The 20,047-nt window shown below is 42.0% G+C and overlaps 1 protein-coding gene across 1 annotated transcript in view; it reads left to right on the top strand.

Annotated features, from left to right (window-relative positions):
• Positions 1-19,172: 19,172 nt before the first annotated feature.
• Positions 19,173-20,047, top strand: part of LOC141742387 (transmembrane protein 263-like) — a 206,575-nt gene continuing 205,700 nt past the window's right edge. Inside the window, exon 1 of the mRNA XM_074584557.1 lies at positions 19,173-19,387. Coding sequence (XP_074440658.1) covers positions 19,220-19,387 — 168 coding nt within the window. The 5' untranslated portion in view covers positions 19,173-19,219. The remainder of the gene's footprint in view (positions 19,388-20,047) is intronic.

The raw sequence follows: 20,047 nt of genomic DNA, 5'->3' as shown, positions 1-20,047 counted from the left end.
TCAGATCTTTAAGAATCAAGCAAGAAAACCTTTGGAATTGCCCACAAAGGCAAAATTCAGAGGAATCTATGTGGTTCACAGCAGATCGAGACGGCAGAGGGTGCCTTTTCAGACAGATGTGTGGGCTGGTCCTTTGTTTTTAAGGAATACTTTGCTACAAAAATTTTAGCTGATATTATGTAAAGCTTGGCTACTAATATTTTCATTTTACCCTCCTAATAGTTGTTTCTAAACTTTCTAATATATTCCACATTTCTGTGACTTCCACGATTCATCTACAGTTATAATTTACATGTAGATCATACTGCAATAAGAAGGTGCAGACAAAAAGGACCCCTTTTGCTTTGGCTGATAACAGCATAAAATTCAGAAGTCCTCAATAGTTTGTTAAACTGGTAACCAGAGGTCCTCCCATACAGTTCAGAGCAACCTCTGCGTCTATTCAAGATCAGGTTGAAAAGAGAGACAGAGGGAGTCACAGGAGAACATTTCTGCTGATACACATCACAAAACGACAGGGGAGAGAGCAGAAGTTACTACACAATAAAGGCAAGAGAACAAGACCAGATCACTGTGCAGAGCCTGGAGCTGGGTCACTCCAGGCGTGCAGCAAGGAGGGATGGAAGAGCCCTTTGAAGTTCTGCCATGCAGATTTGCATATCGGTTCATGGAAGGCTGTAATACCTTACTGACTCCAGTTGCAGACAACAGATCAGAGTAACCCTTGAGTGAGGAGATTTATCCCATGGCTTAATTAATTTTCCTGACTGCCAGAAAGAATTGACTATTTTTCAAGGCTAATTAATAGACCAAAGTCACATATCACACATTATCAGAAGTTGTCTCGTAGATGCAAATTTCCTTTTGATGCTGCCTGTCTGCGTTTTCTGCTTTGATATTCTAGCAGAATAATGTTCAGGTTCCAGTCTCATTATCTACCCAAATAATTTGATTACACAGCTGTAACTTGCATTCTTTCTCCTGTACGCCTTTTCTTACACTGTCTTTTAACATTTCTCATTCTTAGCCACACTGTCCTTGATCTGCCAGATATTATATCACTGCTGGTTGTTAGTAATTTTAGTATGATGTTTATCACATTCTTAGTCATGCTTACTTAGTTTCACCTTCATTCCACGGCAGGCAATGAGCATTTCTTTCACCATGTAATCCCAGTCCCTCTTGGCATAATATTAAATGACAAAGGTAGAAAAACCAAACACCTGTTGGTGTTCAAGTGTAGGTTTTTTCCTACTCTATATCAGTAATAGGTATCATCAGAAGAAACAGGAATAATAAGTCCAGCGGTGTTTCCATAATGAGAAAGCACAGAGGGCACTTTCCCTGGCTAAAGCATTAAAGCGCGTGAACCTCAAGGGAAACAAAATTCAGGAGAGTGAAAGGCCATGTGATTATCTAAGGATCCAGTGGAATATCGCTCTAATGCTTGGTTTCTCAGCTATTCGCACCAAAGGTTATGCAGCCAATTGCTGGTGAACAAGCAGTTGGTTTAACTCACCTCTGTGTTCACCTTAAGAAGCTTATTACTTTTCAGGAGGATTCACAGTTATCTCTGCATGTTTAAATAGGCCAATTGTTCTTACTAGATGAAGAGTCCTAATTTTTTATGTCACAATAATAGAAAGCATTGCCCTTATTAGATGACAATTCCTTTTAAACTTGTATGTGTGATACTGCATTTGGACAGAAATCAGATTCTGCTGAAGAGCATTTTAAAATAACTTTGCAGCCATTAAATGAAACTATTGTACTATACTATAACAGGCGAAAAGAGTTAAATAATAAAAACATGCACAAAACTTCCTTTGTGTTTAAAATGATGCTATTAAACAGTTACCTGCTTACAGCTATTGTGTCCTTCAGGATACTAGGATTAGTGAAAGCATGCATTCATGCCTCGTTATTTACTAACTGGGAGAAGAAAATGAGCTTTCCCTTCTTTTCAGTTGCCAGTCAGTTAATCAGTTTAGAATAATTAAATCATTGACCTTGATCAAGTACAATAAAAATGTTTTGGCTTTTGCAGAAAAGGTCAAAATCACAAAAATAAGATTTTGTAAACCTGGTCTCTAGTGCCTAGTCCGTCCTTTGTTCCAGTTACCAGCCAGCAAAAGCAAACCTTTAATAGAAAAGGTTACTATCCAGCATGTATTCTTCATATATTAAAACTAGCATTATAGTGTGTATGTAATTAGTCAATCTTAGTGTAGGCTAAAGTATCTTATGCCTTAGCATATATTGACATATTTCCACATTTTAGGTACTTTTTTATTTAAATGAAAGACTTACTCTTTAAAAGAAAAAATCTCTAGTGTAAATACTCACTCAGATGTGTTGAAATTATTTTGAAACAAAAAAGCGTTTGGACTCTGTTCCTCCTAAACGACTCCTGCAGCAGTGTGATCTCTGCTATTTTACCACCATTTATCTTTTACCTTTCCTGTGTCAGAATGATACCATAAAGGTAGAAAGGAAAGGCTCAAGTCCAAAGACTCTGCACTGGAGATAACCACAGGTGTCAGTGAGCCTTAACCTGAGATGATGGCTAGAGACACGAATCAGCTGAAACTTTTACAGCTAACTTCGTTTTATCTGTTTTGCCGTAGCTGTAGGCTAAAGAGAATTTTACTATAGCTTTTGAAATTGATGCGTGGGGAAAGTCAGCTTCCTGGAGACAAGCTACAAAGGTTGTGGTCAGTATTTGAGTATCTAAGTACCCAAGGACTGAGCCAGTTGGGACTGGCTGGTCTATAGCTTCCCTGGTTCTGATAAAATCTCATCTGAAACTAGTGTCCAACTGCAAATATCACCCTAATGCTTTGTTTTATTCACAATTTTTTCAGGCACATTAACAGAAGTCTTGATCTAATGCTGCTCTCTAGTGGTTTGCCATTTGTGCAAGTGGGACTCGTTTCCAGCAACAGTTGGGAGCTCCCCATCACCACGCAAAACCTGTTCACGCCTTTGATCCCTGTCTGCACAGTATGGACCAATAACTGCTTCCTGCAGAAAATGCTTGCAAGCATGAAGAGTCTGTCCTGTCATCTGTGCTGAGAAGTGATGCAGCAGTTTTAGCCCAAACCCGTCTCAAAACTTCTTTAGCATCTGCCGCTTGTTACTTCACTATTCCCCTTCTCCAGATACTTACAGGTTATACACACAGATGCCACAATGTATTTCTGAGATGCTCTGATGGCCTGTTAGGAAAATGAGCCATTTACCTGCACCATCTTCTCTAAGGGATTTTTAAATCTTAAGATATATTTTATTGATGAGACCTCCTAAAAGCTTTTGGAAAGCTTATACTGCAGAACCCAAATACTCTTCTGGCTCTGCCCTAGCTCCACTTCGACTTCACAACATAGGACATTGTCCCATTCCCTGGTTTGCCTTGAAAGAGAACCAAGACAAGTGGTCCAGAGGGAAGCAGCAAGAAAAGGTGTACTCCATAAGGGGGGGGCACTCCCTAGGAGCTGTGACTACAGCACAGTCCCACAGTACCTCAGCACGACACGGGTGGGCAGATAGCACAGCCTGTTGACGAGGTGTTGAATCACATCCAGAAGCTACAGAAGACTAAAGACAAGGTTACAACATGGGTCCAAGGTCCAGCAAGAAGACCAAGACCAGACTGGAGATACATACTCCTACAACACAGCCCAAACAAGTATCAAAGGCTGAGCCCAGAGCTTAAATGGAGCCCCTGGGCCAACAGACAGAGACTGTGGATGGAGGCCCCAGGTGAGGCAAGTCAGGAGCCATTTATTGTTGGCACCCTCCTTCCCTAAAAGCTACAACGTGTTGCAACAGCCTTCGTTACTCCCTGTACCCCTGTGTGGACTGTCCAGTAAACAAAACTGCAGCTTAGATAACTATATCCACTGGATCACTGACTGGATCATCGTTGTCTTCTTCAGAGACCTCTCAGAGATTGTATTTCAGGCTCTGTGAAAGCTATGTTGACTCAGCCCCAACAGATGATATTTATCCCTGAGTCTACTACTTCCATTTTTATTACATATTTCTTCCAACCCTGGGTATGGAAGAAATACAATCACTCATCCTGGATCCTTTTGAAAGTTTGATTGCACTTTCCTGTAGCTCTGGCACTGCAGTGATTTAAGTGGCACTTACCAAGCTCACTCAGTACCTGAGCAGTTTCATACGTCAGCTGCCTCTGAACTCCTGGGTGAGCATCATCTGCTTCTAGCAAATTGTTACTGTTCATTGCATTGATTTGTGCAAAAACCCTGTCTTCTGAGCAATGATATTTTCTCTGAGACATTCTTCCTGAACCTGAGATTTCCTCAGATCAACCCTTGTAAGGAATGATCTGATCAGGAACGCCCCTGTCGTTCTCTGTAATGCATGTCAACCTAAGGGATGCACAGCTTTTCTGAATTAACCTTATTTTCCCCTTTTATATCTTGCTTATCTAGTGATTCCATCAACTTTGACAGATTTCCAATTTAAAAAAAAATTTTTTCACCTATGTTGCCACTTATCAGAATTTACCCTGCTTCAACAGCATGACTGTTGTCTTTTTACAATGTCTAGTATACATTTTATTTCTATCTCAGATAACGCTATTTTCTTGCCATTTTGGAGTTTTATCCTTTTAGTGGCTCCTTTTATCTAACTTGTTTGCTTTCGGGGTGTTACATTTTTTAAAGTGTCATGTTACAACCATGCATTTTTCAAGTCTTTCTGTGCAACCAGAACTTAGACTTTATACAAACGTGGAAATGTATATACATGTACATATGCATTTCCACAGCAGCTTTCAGGGAAAGAATCCTGAAACCTCGCTAACAAAACTGGTTCCATACACGAGAGACTACTTTCAGATGAAATTTCTTAATAGATAAGCATCAGGCAATTGCGCAGGAACAAATATTTATTTCATAAATCTGTCAGGATGAAGCTTCAGAAATAGAATAGGTTCCATTTCCCTGCGTGTTTGTAGGGACAGCTCACGTCTTTGGAATATACACTGCTAGCCTAAGAAATGACGTGAAAAACATACAAGCAGGCAATAATGCTCAGTACTCTCTTAGCATTTCTTATTCAAAGTATATTGAAAATACATTGAAATACTGTCCTGAAAAATGGTATGTTTAGTTGCATTTCATGAATACAGAAATTCAGATGCTGACTCATGAAAAAGCTTATCCAGGATTTCTCAGCAGCAGAACAAGAACTAGAAGCCAGAAGTCCGTGTCATCCCTCCCTATGGGGATTGCTACACTTCCCTGACATGTAATATTTGGCAAAGGAACAGAGCCTCCAGCCTTCAAGCGTTCTCTTGCTAACGCTTACAAAGCAGTTGGGTGCTATTACCTCTGTTTTAGACAAGCAATTAAGGCCAGGTTTTCAAAGCTGATTGCTAAAGAGAAGCACCTTCAGCCACATTTAGGATTTGAAACAGATGTGATAGTTCTCAGAAGTGCTTAATACCTGCAGCTTTCACAGAGTTCAGGGATCCAGCTTTGAAAAAGTTGCATTGAAGGAGTTGTCTAGGCCTAGCTTTGTACAGGGGAAGCTTTGTTAGTAGCTGGTGTTTCTGTGATTAATCTCTTCATACTTACTAATGAAGTGCTTTGTCTTGAATCCCAAGCACTACAGGTAATAGTTGCAGTGGTATTGTATGCCATCTAATTAATAGCAGGGACTGGGTCTTTTGCACAGGATTGTCCCACGTGATGGGAGAGGGTTGTGCCACAATTGTAAGTGACTAAATAATTGTCATTTCAGTACTGAAAATTCTCAGAGTCAGAATATAATATGCACAGTGACGTCTGTCAGCACAAAACAAGTACCATGGATGTTTGGTGGTATAAGTGTGCGTGAGTAAAGGACTACAAGGACCCTCCAAGGCCACTTAGTCTAGCTTCTGCTGGTCCAGATATTAATGTCATAGGCTAGATATTTTTTTAAAATTAAAATTTGCCTCTTTTCCCCATCACACATGTGCTCTTGTTAGAATACTATTCTGAAAGTAGATTTTGTGAATGATATGGGTACTGATAATGGTTTATTGAGGGCTCATAAGAGAAGACTGGGTCCAAGAAAACATTGTTAATGACCCAAGCTATCATTTGATGTGAAGATTTGTGATGAAGATGGTTTGTAAAAGGAAGCTCAGGCTGGGGTTAGGTGAGTAGCATAGTGTTGCTAATGAAATAGCTGTATTCTGGTCGCCGTTGCTGACAGAGCACTGGTTTACCTGAGGGGATGCAACTCTACAGTCCTGTAGTTCTGAGGTGTCCTCTTCTGTAGTGAGAAAAACGTTGGGGGTACAGCGCTGTAAAGGGCACTGTTGAAAAGAGCAGTCTAGGTTGTCTTAGGCAAAAATTTTGTATTTTCAATTAGAAAAAATCAGCTTTTGAGGCCTTTTTTTGTGGTCTCTAAGTATTCCTATCTTACACGTCCCACAGAAAAATTAGGCTGCTTAAACGGAGCTGAACTGCCCAGAACAGAGAAGAAAAGACATAAATGGTCAAAGAGCAAAATGACTTATGTTCTGCAACAGGGATGTGTATTTTTCAGGTGTGCTGGTGGAATAGGGCAACATAGAGACAGAAGACAGTTTACTTGTCCCCTGGGAAAATGATGATGTTCTTTGCAAAAGCAAAGAAATTTAGGAGCTAGCATAACTATATTATCCTTCTTTAGCTTTGGGATATGTATGTTTTCAACAGCTTAAGACCTAACATTGCTTACTAGCACAGCTTGCGTGAAAATAAATATTTGAGGCCTTAATTTTAATGTCATCTGAAATGTAGAGTTTCCAGCCAAAAAGTACTTCAAACACCAAGCTGTGAGTATCAACTGGTTATAATTCATAGAAGAAAATGCAATATATTTAGTCATCAGCAGTTTCTTCTATTTATCTTGACTATCTGAAAAATGCTTTTACACAGGTATTTTCCAGGTTTATGTTTGCTTTTGAAACCTGACGGGCTTTACAGCATGTACAGGAGATATGCACGTTACAACCTTAATCCTGGAGACTCTCAGGCGTTAGACATGTAGCAGTTTGAGTTTGGTTTATTGCATTGCCGGGATTTGATAATAGTGGCAATTCAAAGATTAGAGTTGCATTATCTCAGAAGTCTCCAGACTGTGGCTTTTCAACTGTGTGTTGTTGGTGAGCCATTCAAGAGCAGTTTCCATGCTGGGGCTGTGTCAGGCAAACAGCCCTATAGCCTGTGCTGATACAGAAAGTAATCTCCAGCTAGATTCTGGAGTCATACCGGATTCAACTGGAACACCTACTGCTACCTGATTTCCTAATAAGGTTGGTGGGATTCTTGGAGAGGCGTTGCATGCTGTAGTGTGTTATCCATGCCCAGAGTTCCCCTGCCTTGCCTCTCTGATGTTTATGAACAACAGCTGATTTCTAAGCTCTTTTTATCAGTGGAATAGATGAAGCGAGGCGGGGGGAATCATTGAAAAGGCAAATCTGAGAATCTACTGTGGTATCTTAGTGCTGGTTAATATTGAAGTCAGGCATTTTAGATCCCAACATTATACTGGGGGGAAGGAAGGAAAGTATTTCAGTTGGTCACTGGAGACTGAAAAGGGGCTGAAAGAGCTATATAACTGGTACTATATAAGTTATATAAGGGTACATGGCTGTCTCCATCAGCTGAAGAACTGGATACCTCATGAACAGTAAAGTTAAAGCAGGGAAAGGAGGAAGAGAAAAATAAGATGAGAGAATAGGAGTCTGTTGTATCTGAACCTGTGCTTCAGGAAGGCTGGCTGCCAGCTGTGGGATTGCCACAGCATCTTTTGCAGTTCTGCTGTGCAAAGTTAGTACTTTCCCTGGATGCAGTGGAGAACTGAGACCTTACACCTTAAGCATTTTGCTTTTCAAATAGTTCATATACTTTTCAACGGTTACTAGATTCCATATAAGTTGCCCATGCTTTTGTCTCCAGGGCAATCTAATATCCTGTCTCCATGGTAGCTCTACAGCAGGTAAGCCCAGGCCAACATTTCTCCTTCTCGAGCTATAATTATCAAGGCACAGCCCATTAGTGGAGAATAATATGAAGGGTATGAAGGAGATGAAATTTCCCTTTCTTGGCAGTAATGGTCCTACCACATTTCACTACGATTAGAAAAAGGGCTAATCGTACATGCTAATCCTCATGTGCATGCATAAAAGCATCAGTGCATGCATAAATGCAGAAGCACAATTTTGCATATGGGTGCTGTCTCTTGCAAGCACATAAACATACAAACATTAAGAAATATTTGCTCTGCAATGGATTTTTAAGAGTGTATAAGATCTGTAACAGGAACTTAAACAGTCTGTGCAAAATACTTCTATGTGTTTTTGTGGTGAGGATAAGGTAGGAATCTCCTGCCCCTACCCCGCCTTAATCCACTGCTGTGAGTTGGGTCTGAGATGGAATTGGATTCCTATCAAAACAGTGGTTATGTTTTATATCATCAGCTCTGAAGCATTGTTGCCACCTGCTTTGTGTGCAACTTCAATTAAATATTCTTAAATATAAGAAGGCACATCCTTTGACTGATGTACTGCCAGGCACTTTTTTTTAAACGTGTGCCCCTGTCATTCCTGTTCACGCAGCATCCCCCGTGCACGGTTTAATTCATGTTGAATTATTCCCTCTTTCATGCAGCTTTTGCTCCAAGTCATTATCTGGGAGCCTCGGTTCTTACTAAAGTGAGACCAGCATCTAGAGAGTGAAAGAAGGTGCTCTAGAGTTCATTTATCAATCAAAGACTGGAGTTGCCTCTGAACCTAATCTATAAAAAGGGAGTCAGTCACCGATGGCAGCTAGCAATATCTGTGTTGACCATAAACTGCAAAAGCTACATGTGGATTGCATGTTATACCAAATAAGGGAACACATATTCCTGTTCCTTGTTTAGTACTAGTCATTTGGGGATTAGAAATAGTTGGTTTGAAGTGTTCAACACCCTCTGGGACTAGACACCGTTCCAGGTGCTGACATCTGCCGTAGTCTGACATAACAGGCAGCTTGAACACAGACCTGATTCTGTGGAAGCTGTGTGGGTTGTTTTTTTTTTTTAGAAAGTTTTGCCTAGTGATTGGACTTTCCCATCAATATTAATGTGTATTGTCAGCTGCTCTCGGTGGAAACTTGTTTTGAGCAGAAGCTGTTGAATGTAGGTAGTATTTAAAACTACACAAAGTGGGCCTGTGTGAGAAGTGAAGCATCTTTGCCAGTTACTGTATCAACGCAGTGACACTGACATTTCTCTTTTCACTGTAGATTGTCAGGTAGTTAGTCTCTGCCTGTTTCAGTAGGCAAGTCAAGAACACTGTCACTATTCCAGAGGGGGTGTTGGAACATCAATATGGGTCTAATCCAGAGCAGTGGGTCAACGGTCAGGTTGGAAAGAGGATCCAGGAAAGGCAGATAACGGTTTCGGCTGGGATGGAGTTGACTTTCTTGCTGGCAGCTGGTGTAGTGTTATGTTTTGGATTTGGGATGAGAGTGGTGTTGATAGCACACTGACGGTTTTGGTTGTTGCTAAGCAGTCAAGGCCTTTCCTGCTCCTCAGGCTGTCCCACCAGTGAGTAGGTTGGGGGGGGTGCACAAACAGTTGGGAGGGGACACAGACGGGACAGTTGACCCCCACTGACCAAAGGGATATTCTATGCCATGTGACATCATGCTTAGTATATAAAGCTGGGGGAAAAAGAAGGAAGGGTGTGGGGGGATGACACTTGCAGTTATGGTGTTTGTCTTCCCAAGTAACTGTTATACGTGATGGAGCCCTGCTTTCCTGGAGATGGCTGAACACCTGCCTGCCGATGAGAAGCAGTGAATGAATTCCTTGTTTTGCTTTGCTTGCGTGTGTGACTTTTACTTATTTAAACTGTCTTTATCTCAACCCATGCGTTTTCTCGCTTTTACTCTTCTGATTCTCCCCCCCTATTCTGCCGTGGGGGGAGTGAGTGACCGGCTGTGTGGTCCTAGTTGGTGGCTGGGGTTAAACCGCGACAGTGCACTATGTCAGGACAGGGGCATGTGGCTAAAGCTGCAGTGGACAAGCAGATCTGTAATTAGTTTACAGCCCCAAGTATACCTGTATATATACTGTGTGTATATATATATATATACACAGAGCTTAGAAGGGTTCACGCAGTGCCCAACAGAGAAACAAGCCACTGCTGTTAATCTCTTCCCTCTAGGAGTACTAATTTTTACAAAACTAACTTATTGATCAAAGACTAATGGGATCAGTGCACTGGAACCTGCCTGTCATTAAGAGAAATACTTATGCAGTCCTTTCCTGTTGTGCAGTCTGAAAAATAGATACAAGTCAAGATGTCATACTGTGGGATGGCCCCACCAAGCCTAATGCCATTTCCCTAATAACCTGAGAAGAATCCACTGAAAGCACTGCTAACACCAAATGAATCTCCTCTTTTGTAGCAGGTACATCAGTCTACTTTTGCAACACAATTTGTATAAAGCCATGTTACTGTGCTTAATCAAGATGCACATTTGGAAAAAATGTTGGCGAGCATCTTACATCTAGTGGTAGATACCTCTGCAGATAGGGCAGACACAATTCAACCTAGCAGGCCTGGGCTATAAGACAAAATCCTTGGAATCTCAGGGTGCAGACCTTTGATGCAGAAGGAGCTACAGAGCTGGTTACAGAAGCAGCAAAGCTCCACTGACAGTATGTCAGCGTGTGGAATTTCCCTGTTGTTCCCCCTATCTAACAGCAAGTAAAGGCAATGACACACCAGCTAATAACTTCTAAATATCCAGTACTGTTTAATTGTGCACAGGCATGCCTCCACAGGGACAATGAGCAGAGCAGGCACCTGAGACTCAGCATTTGGAGGCAGGAGCTCTTACCAGGGAAAGAGCTCCAGAGAGAGCCTGAGGAATGTCAGTGTATCGTCCCTGGCTTCTTAACTGCTGGAAATGTGAGCATGTTAGGAAAGCATGTTGGTTGGACAGTAGCGCCTGCTCGAACTACACCATAGGTTCAAGATTCCAAATGCTACACGTGAGAGCAGCCATGATGAACTCCTGGAGTGATCATCAAGAACAGTATTTGTAAAGAATGCCAAAAAATGGAGGAGAAAATATTTTTTCCACATATTTACCACTGCAGCATATGGTCAGGAGATAAACTGGGAGAAGATGTTCTTTAGGAGGTCTCCAGGGACAGGTTGCTCTCCTTTTCCCATCCGCAACTGTGGGGCAATTTAAATTAGAGATACGCCTATGTGCATGTGTGTGCAGAGGTGGCAAGATGGGAGAAAGAAGACAGCGTTTCACAGGAAGAATGGGGGAAGGGAAAATTCCACCTACTCCAAAAGCAGCTCAGAAACTCAGCAGAATGTTAACTGGGCCAATATTTAATTAAGCCTTAACACCACAAGGAACAATTTAAGCTGGAATGAAAGTCTCGCTATCTCAGTTCAGTGCCACTAGTATTATTCTTTCTGGACCACAGATCCTGAGCTCGGAGGCTGTTAGTTGACTCCTCAGCCGTGTTGTTAGCAGTGGTAAGAAACTTTACTCTAGGGAGGGGAGATCACAAAATGGATGATAAATTCATCCAAGGATTTTGGCCAGAAGCACTGGTTAAAGAAACACCATAACTTTGCAAGCATTATCATGTCAATGTCTCCTTCCTGTAAAATAATCTTACTGCCTGTGTAGGTGGGGAAAAAAACCCAAAAAACCTTAAAATTAAAAGGTCAAAAATACCCTGAAAAGAGAGACGTGCCCATATGAATTCTATTGTTCATGATAGGGGTGAAATACTGTCTAGAGCCTTGTTCTGGCATCCTGAGAACAAATTACGGGTGATTCCAAATGTCAGCAGAATCTACCAGCAGAGCTGTACTGCCTGTACAGTTCAGAGTCTTTGGCATGAGTTCAAAGTAAAAATGAATCTGAAAATTTCTGAAGTCTGAGAAGCCCATATGTGAATCCAGTTACGTATCCTGGCATTTTGGCAGAGACAATTTTCTATTGCAAGACTTTGAAGCCTACATAAAAAAATAAATTTGCCTTCATGCTCTATAACTAAAGGCATATGAAATAAAGCAGCTTTGTTTAAGTTGAACCCAAAAGTTCAGACCCACTTATTTTCCTTTTTTTCCCCTCATTAAAATTATGAAAACTTGCTTTCATTGCCAAATACATGGCTTTTTATGAAATGCAGCTTCCAGTTGCTTTTAAGGCTGGTGAATCTCTATAGATTTTTCAATTAATCTCATCCAAGTTTTAATTTTGGAACTATATAAACATAGATGCTTTCACAGTTTATTTGGTATAAATTGCTTTCAAATCTTGTCAGTTTATTTTTTGAAGTAATGCAAAGCTAACTATACGAACAAACTGACTACCTTTATTAAATTTTAGAATTAAACCAAAACAGTGTTGCCTTCATCCTCAAAGAAGGCAAATCCTAAAAAAAAAAAAGAGAGGAAAAATGTGAATTTAAGACAAAATACAATTCTTGACCCGTCTGAGAATTAAACAGATTAAACTGATATATTGCTGTCAAACTGAAACAAAGGTTAGCCCTATTGAAATTCACGGCAATTTTATATGACTTCAGTCATACAAAAAGGATTTTATTCCCTGAATGCTCCTATAACTGTTATCTAATGAGCAGGAGGTGCAACTATTATAGTTATGCTTCTATAATGGCTATTGTTACTTTATTCTTTATGCTGTCCTTCCAGGTGGTAGGATTTTCCACCAAGCGTATACTGTATTTGCAGGGATGTGTGTGAGATAAGATTTACGACAGGTGAAAAATCAGGCTCTAAGAATCCTTGGTTGCTAACAATATGCCCTTTTTTATACAATCTATTTTGTAAAATCTCTCTAGAAGATGCCATCATCTGTTGGTGGAAGTGCTTTGGCCATTTAGTATATGCAACATGAAATACTGCCTGCCATAGTGTAATAGAAAATCATTCTTGGTGCTCTGAGAACAAGCAGACCACGGTCATAGTTCAGTGTCTCCTCATATCATCTCTGATATATTTATTTTTTTGTAATGTAACAGTTTGAGACAGGCTTTGTCACAGGCATTAAACAGCTAGCCTCATTTAACAACGCTCTTTCAAAGAGCTATAGAGAAACACAACAAAGAACCAAAAACAATGACACAATAAGCCAAGCTGATATTTGGAGTTCAGGATTTTACACAATTGAGCAAAAACCATTTGCATTCAGAGAAGTGGGCAGACTGATAACTACAGCTCTAGAAGGTAATGGGTAAGTGTTGTATCCCTGCACAGAAGGATCTTTAATAGAGATTTGAAATGGATTTTATATAAGAACCTTTCCAATAAGAAGGAAAGCCCCCATCGACTAAAGCCAAAGTACCATTTGTAACCCAAAGCTGCAATATGTACTGAGTTCTTTTCATATATCTATTTGATAGCTAGCTGATTTCAGCTTGCTAAGAGGGCTGATAATTTTTTCTTTTTATTACTGCCATTTTTCAGTATTGTATACATCACATCTTTGTAATCTTTGTAGTCTTGCTTAGGGTGCCCCATAAGAATAATATATTTAGCATGCCCAAACCTGTTAGTATGAGGGGAAAAAGGGGAATTTAAAACATTATGAAAGCGAAGGTCAATCATGAGTAGTTTTCCAGCTTATTTTAAATACTTATGGTAAGAAAGAAGAATGTAGTATTACAGTCACCAATAGTAAAAATCAGTTACAGGAGACAAATCTGTCAATAGCTTTGCTATTTTGCTCTCCCATCAATAGGGAAGCTCACGGTGACCTGAAGCTGAGATGCAGAATAAGAGAATTAGGTCTATCAAGTTCTGAAGGCTTGCCAACGGCACAGTCTACTACGCTGTTCTGCAAATTTTCCTAGTACTTCACAGTAGAGCTACCACACGGTCTCTTCATGCATGCAGGAGGTGTGACTATAAGCAAAAAACCTGGAGAAACAATGAACTCTAAACTAATGACAGATCTCTCAGGCTGTGTGCAATATCCATGAAGAGAACAGCTTTGAGAGTTAAAATAATTTATTCTTAACAGTTGTTATCTGTAAGGTGGAAAGAAGTCTGCTATTTTAATGAACATTCTCAGTGTCTGGTCTTTATATTTTGCCTTTCAGCTCAGATGGTGAAAACAGCTAGTTAAATCTGTGTTCCCCTTGCCAACTTTTCATTCTGTTCTCAGTAAGGCTTACGACATGCAGATATACTGGGGACATCATTTGGGCAATATAGTCTCCATCTTCCCTATTATTACCAAATGATGCAGCATCAGTGTTCAGTCATGAGTATGTTTTATCGCACATTACCCTTACCCTTATTATGAAGTATTTTATTAAATAGATCTGTTCTATAGCGTAGATATTGAAAAGGCATCGGTAGAAAAATATTTCCTGATTTTTGTATTTCAAGTGCTCCTAAATCTTGCTGTTGGTTGCATTAATTTGTGGAGCAGTACTGTTGTAAGTATCCATTTAAACAGTCTACGGTCACCAAATCTGCTTTAAACATAAGGAGTGTGATAATCTATATTTAGAAATGTCAAAATCTCTTCCTTTCCATCTGCAAGACCCAGAAGTCATGTACACAAAGCTAGGCAATAATACATCAAATCCAGCTATAACAAATTTCAGAAACTATTAATAAGCGTCCTATTGTTGCCATCCCCTAAACAGGCATTCAAGAATATACTCGTCACTTGGCTACACTTGATTCTCTTCCTCTTCTTGGTACCTCTCATCTTTCCTGATAAAAAAAGACTTCCCTCTGCCCAGGAAAACTATGGCTTATCTTTATTTCATGCAACACCAAGCCATTCTTTTGCTTTTAAACATACCCATGCACCTTGCACCTAACACATACCATGTGAAACACTGAGATCCTCACAGAGGAAAAATCCCTATCGCATGTGAGCTTCTGGCATTCCAAATTCTTCAGCTTGAGTGGCATGGGCTCCTCTCAGAAGAGGGCAAGTAAGGACCTGTGGACCGCTGACTGCTTCTTTCTACAGCTATGAATCATGGCCTCCACAGCCGAGTCACAAAATTGTCTATACTTTTCTTGTTATACCATTAGGATTTATTGTTCTTTTAAAATAAATAGGGACAAATATTTAAAATGAGTCGGTTCCTGAATTAGGCTGTTACCAGTCCAGGAGGCAGGAGACTAAGTGGTGCTCCTTGCTCTGCCACAAATGTTTGCTTTGGCACCTGATGCCTCATTCAGATTCCAATATATAGTGGTATTTAGGCAAATGGCTGCTGTAAGTATGTAACTTCCCTTGGTTTAGTCACCTTTATGCCTTAAGAAACATGAACTTAATTCTCAGAGAGAATTCTCTGAATTTTCTGCTGGAGTTGGAGTGTTCTTCAATATCCAGCTACCCAATGCAGCAAGTACCTCCCTACCTTCCAGGGATGTTGTAAGGGTGAAGTTAAGAAAAAGACACTGAAATGCTGCTGTACTGACAGCTAAATAAGCCTATAAAATATACAAATTTGAGGTAGCTATCTGAATACATGAGTCCTTCATGAAGACAAAGCATGAAGAAAGGTTATTGCTTACATTTTTGCAAAGTTGTGGCTAATTTGTTTGCTGGGTGTTCGTGGGATGCTTGATAAGGCCAGCGGCCAATTTATTTTCTCAAGATAAGGGAGAATTTTTTGATCCGGAACAGAGATGTCTGGAGGAGTTGTAAATGTTACAGTCATTACTGATCAGCAGCTTCATTGTCTGGAAATAATTTCCTTTCTATCAGGACCCTTTAGCACATAAGCCAGCTACTGCTAGCATATCGTGACTACCTGTTACAATGAATTATTACTGTTTATTCTTTTCTTGTCTTATATCACATTACTTGCATTTTTTTTTATGCTGCATTATCCTTTTTAACAGCAGTCAATGTGAAGGCTGTTCAAATGTCACATGGGGCAAGTATGCGACAGAGGAAACCAGGGCGCGAGGTAAACAGGGGTAACAAGGCAGGGCAGTTCTGCTTCGTGATGCCAGTCACCTGCACGCAGGTGACTGGTATGGAAAGGTGAAATAGAACCTCGCAGCAGTCTAATTTGGTATCAAATATCTCTATTTTAATGCTTCAGCCAACCTGAATGCTTTATGATGATCATTAGTTATTTCAATATGTTGAAATGCATCTAAGGGAAGGCTCTATCATTGTAGAGGTGAGAATTGGAATCTCAGTTGTTGATCAGACTCTTACCTCCGAGCCACTGTCTGGTCATCAGCATACGCAAAAAGTGCTCAAATCTCATCTCCTAAAGTTAGCAAACATAACAGGGAGATGCCATCAGGTTATGCTGTACCAAAGGAGTGTACTTTCTGGTCTACACAGGAAAAATGATGCCCAAATATCACTCTCACACAGAAACACACTCACCCCTACACAAAGAATAATAACTTTTATGAAACTATTTCTTTTTCTTGTAAAAAGTTCTTTAGGAAGGTACTGTGACCAAACCTGAAGGTCAAAATATTTTTTCCCTGGTTTCAACACCTTGAAAAAAATTCTAAGTCAACCATGTTTTAGCCGTTTAAGATGTTTGAGATCCTCAGCTTTCACTGAAAATTCTGGGTAGGCAAATCTCCCAAAGCGGTCCAATCTTCAGGGAGGCTGGGAAGTGAATTTCTGCATTATAAAGACATCACTTTTAATTTGCAAACAGTACAGTTTAACTATGGAAACATCTACACTGGCCTTTTTGCTTCGATAAAGAAACACTTTTGAGGTGAATGTCACCAGAGCAGGCTTGGAATGCATTAAATCCTTTTGGATGCAACTAAATTGGAAAAACTTATTCCAGGTGCACGGTTGTTCGAGTCATTAATGGGCATTCAGTCTAAAGTATTAGAACTTGTTCAAAGCAATCACCCCTCGAAATATGGATAATAAGGACCTAGCATCCTCAGCACCAACTGTTTCACTGAACAAAGTCACACCCTGTGAGCTGCGCTGCTAGTGTGTACGTAGCCTGTGTTGTGTGATTATTTGTTAGGGAATATTTTTGTTAGCTGCTGAAATAGTTTCAGGAATAAAGGACTTTCTGTGCCTAGCATAATGTAAACTACTTATTTCACGATCTCCCCCCCCACCCCGCTCCTCCCCCCTGCCCTGATTTGTCTATCATCCAGAATATTCTGTTTTTTCAGCTGGAATGTTCTTTGAATGTTCTACAGACATCGCAAACATAACAACCTAATGTTAACTTGTTTCAAAAATGGCAATTTTAGAGGCTTAGGAACTTCCTAAGAAATCATGTTATGTTCATCTGAAAATTTGAATTTTAAATGTAGAAAGTTTCATTATTTTGAACTTCACTAGAATGACTCATTTTACCTCGATGAGGGAAAAGACAGTTTACTCTTTAACCCTTTATAATTTAGGTAATAGTCTTTGATTGGGAATCGGGCTAGAATTTACATGTTAAACTCAACACATAATATGAACTTCTTTCTGCTCACCATCTGACTCGAACATAAATACAAATTTCTATTATGCAATTAAAAATCTAATACTATCTAAGGCTACTAATACTATAGACAAGGTTATTTGGTAGATATTTTGTTATATGGTGTGTTGAGGAGAGGATTTATATTTTGGTTATTACAGTTAATATTATATATAAAATACCTAAGGTAGTATTTCACACATATAGTAGTGCACACATATATATACGCATGTCTGTAGAAATTTGTGTCATCTGTGAAACCTTCCCTGAATTCACTGGCTTCCACTACTGGTCTTCTGAGAAGATTCACATGCTTTAAGTGATGTATGCGTCTATGTGCAGAAGATATCGTAAATTCTGCTATGAGAATCTACGTCAGGAAAGGGTTGCAGGATACTTTCTCGGAGAAGTGATCCAGAAAATGATTTAAAGCATGGCTGTGTTGTGAGAAGCAAAGGAAAGGGGCCTCTGGAGTTGTCAGCCCACATGGGGCGAGGGAATTACTTTGGTGTCTTCCAAGAGTCTCCTCTTTAACTGAAAAATGAAAACTAGTCTTAGCATACCATTCTACCTCTACTGTCCAAGGAGGTTCTGCAGATTAGAAAAGGCAGTATGAAACAAAAAAAAAATTAACTGCTTTTCCTCCACTGTGCATTGAGGCAAGGCATTTCTAGCCTTTAAGCTAGGACATTTTTCCTTTTGTGGTTGCTGACTAAAGAGGGGCCACTGTACTGAAGAATGACTTAGAAGACATACATGGCTGCCAAGGGCATATTCTTTAGAGAAGAACTTGCAAAGTTTCTCAGTCAAGGGGCAAAAAGAGGGAACAAAAGCAGTCTTTCCTCTTTCAGATTCAACCTCTTGTCAAGTTGTAGTTATGTTCTCTACGTAACATATTAACTCAAACTGTGGAATACTACTAAATGAAAGAAAACCATCGTTTGCTTAATGTTGTTTTATCTCCCAATTCCAGGAATCATTACTTCAAATCACCCTTCTTTTTCTTTTGCGTTCTTTGGCTTTCCTCATTGCATTAAACCAATTGCTAGCCGTTAACACCCTTCTATCCACGTGTGCGACTGTGCCCGATGATACATTCAAAGCAATACACCAGGAAGAAGCCTTCATGTGCCAAAGACTCTTTCCAGGCTCTTACATCTTCACCACCAAAGAGTGCACCCTGACGTGAGGCAGCAGCAGCGGGCACAGGCTGAAGTTGTGCTCCCTTGGCGGAGGGTAACGGGAGAGAGCCCCACGCTCTCCTGCTCACTGGGTGCCCGACAGCAAGCACGGAGCGAGGCCAGAGCCTGGAGAACCGGCTCCTCGCCTCGGCCAACCACCACCTCCTTGTCTGACTGTGGCCGGGCCAATTCATCTCCCTTTGCTGCATTCCCACCAGGTATACAGTGGACATTTGAGGCGGTGAATGTGGTTCAATTTGGAAAGCGCTTTAACATCGAACGTCAGGAAGAGTTTATAGGGTGGGCTGGTGGGGTTTCTCGGCGAAGGCTGCCCGCAGGCCTGGCTTCCCGGGCGCGTCTCGGCTCTGGATCCCTCACAGCATTACAGAAAGCCCGACGCAAGCTCCCGCGGCCGCCTCCCCCGGCAAGACGAAGCCTCGGCGCTCGAATCCACCGCCCGGCCCCGCCGGCGGCGCCCCCCGCCAAGATGGCGGCCTCTGACCCCCGCGCTTCCTCTTCCGGCCGGGGTTGCCATGGCGCTGCCCCCCTCGGCCCACCCTCCCCCCTCCCGCCGGTGTGTGTTTACATCGGGCAGGAGGAGCCGGAGACCCAGCGCCGGGGGAGACGGGGACGCAGCCGACGGCGACGGCCGCCCGCCCTCCATCCCCGCCGGGCGGTGCTCCGGGAGACGCGGCATGAAGGTGATGCTGTCGGCGGGGCCAGGCAGGGGGTTCGCGCCGGCGGGGGTCCGCTGGGCCGCGGCGGCTCCCGGTGGCTGGGGGGGGTGGAGGGGCTGGCGTAACGGGCCCGGGAGGTGGTGACACCTCGCTCTTTTAACGAAGTACAACTTCCAGAAGCTTCTAACTTCGCGGGGGATGCGGCGCCGCTCCTTGGAAACGACTCCCGGGAAAGATTCCTCCATTAAAACCCGGAGCGTTTCCTGCCGTGAGGGGAGGCGGGCAGCGTGGGGGCCGGGGGGGGCTGCCCAGTCCCGCTGCGGGTTTGTGTCGGTGTGGAGACATCGTCCCGCTGCCCCCGGGCTCCTTCCCTCGCCCACGTCCATCGCCTTGCGGGCGGCTTCGCTCGCCGGCGGCCGCGGGGCTTCGCGCTTTTGGCATCCCAGCGGCCGCTCTGGGGTATCCCTGCCCTTCCCAGGGCCTGGGGCAGGTCGTCGCCGTTCTCCTGAGTTGGCTGTGGAAAACTGTTGGGAGGGGAAGGGGCGAACCCGAGCCGGCCGGCAGCTTCGGCGCCCGGGGAGAGGCGGTACCGAAGCCGGCCGGGCTGTAAAAGTAGCCATGGACTAGCCCTCGGTTGAGAGGTGACTCTTCAGTGCCGGAGCTCGGGAGTCAGCGGTGCTGCCG

The sequence above is a fragment of the Larus michahellis genome, chromosome 4 (genome assembly GCF_964199755.1).
Source record: "Larus michahellis chromosome 4, bLarMic1.1, whole genome shotgun sequence".
In the NCBI taxonomy this organism is placed as follows: Eukaryota; Metazoa; Chordata; class Aves; order Charadriiformes; family Laridae; genus Larus; species Larus michahellis.
The sequence above is the reverse complement of the archived record's forward strand: the minus strand, read 5'-3'. Positions and strand labels throughout refer to the sequence as shown.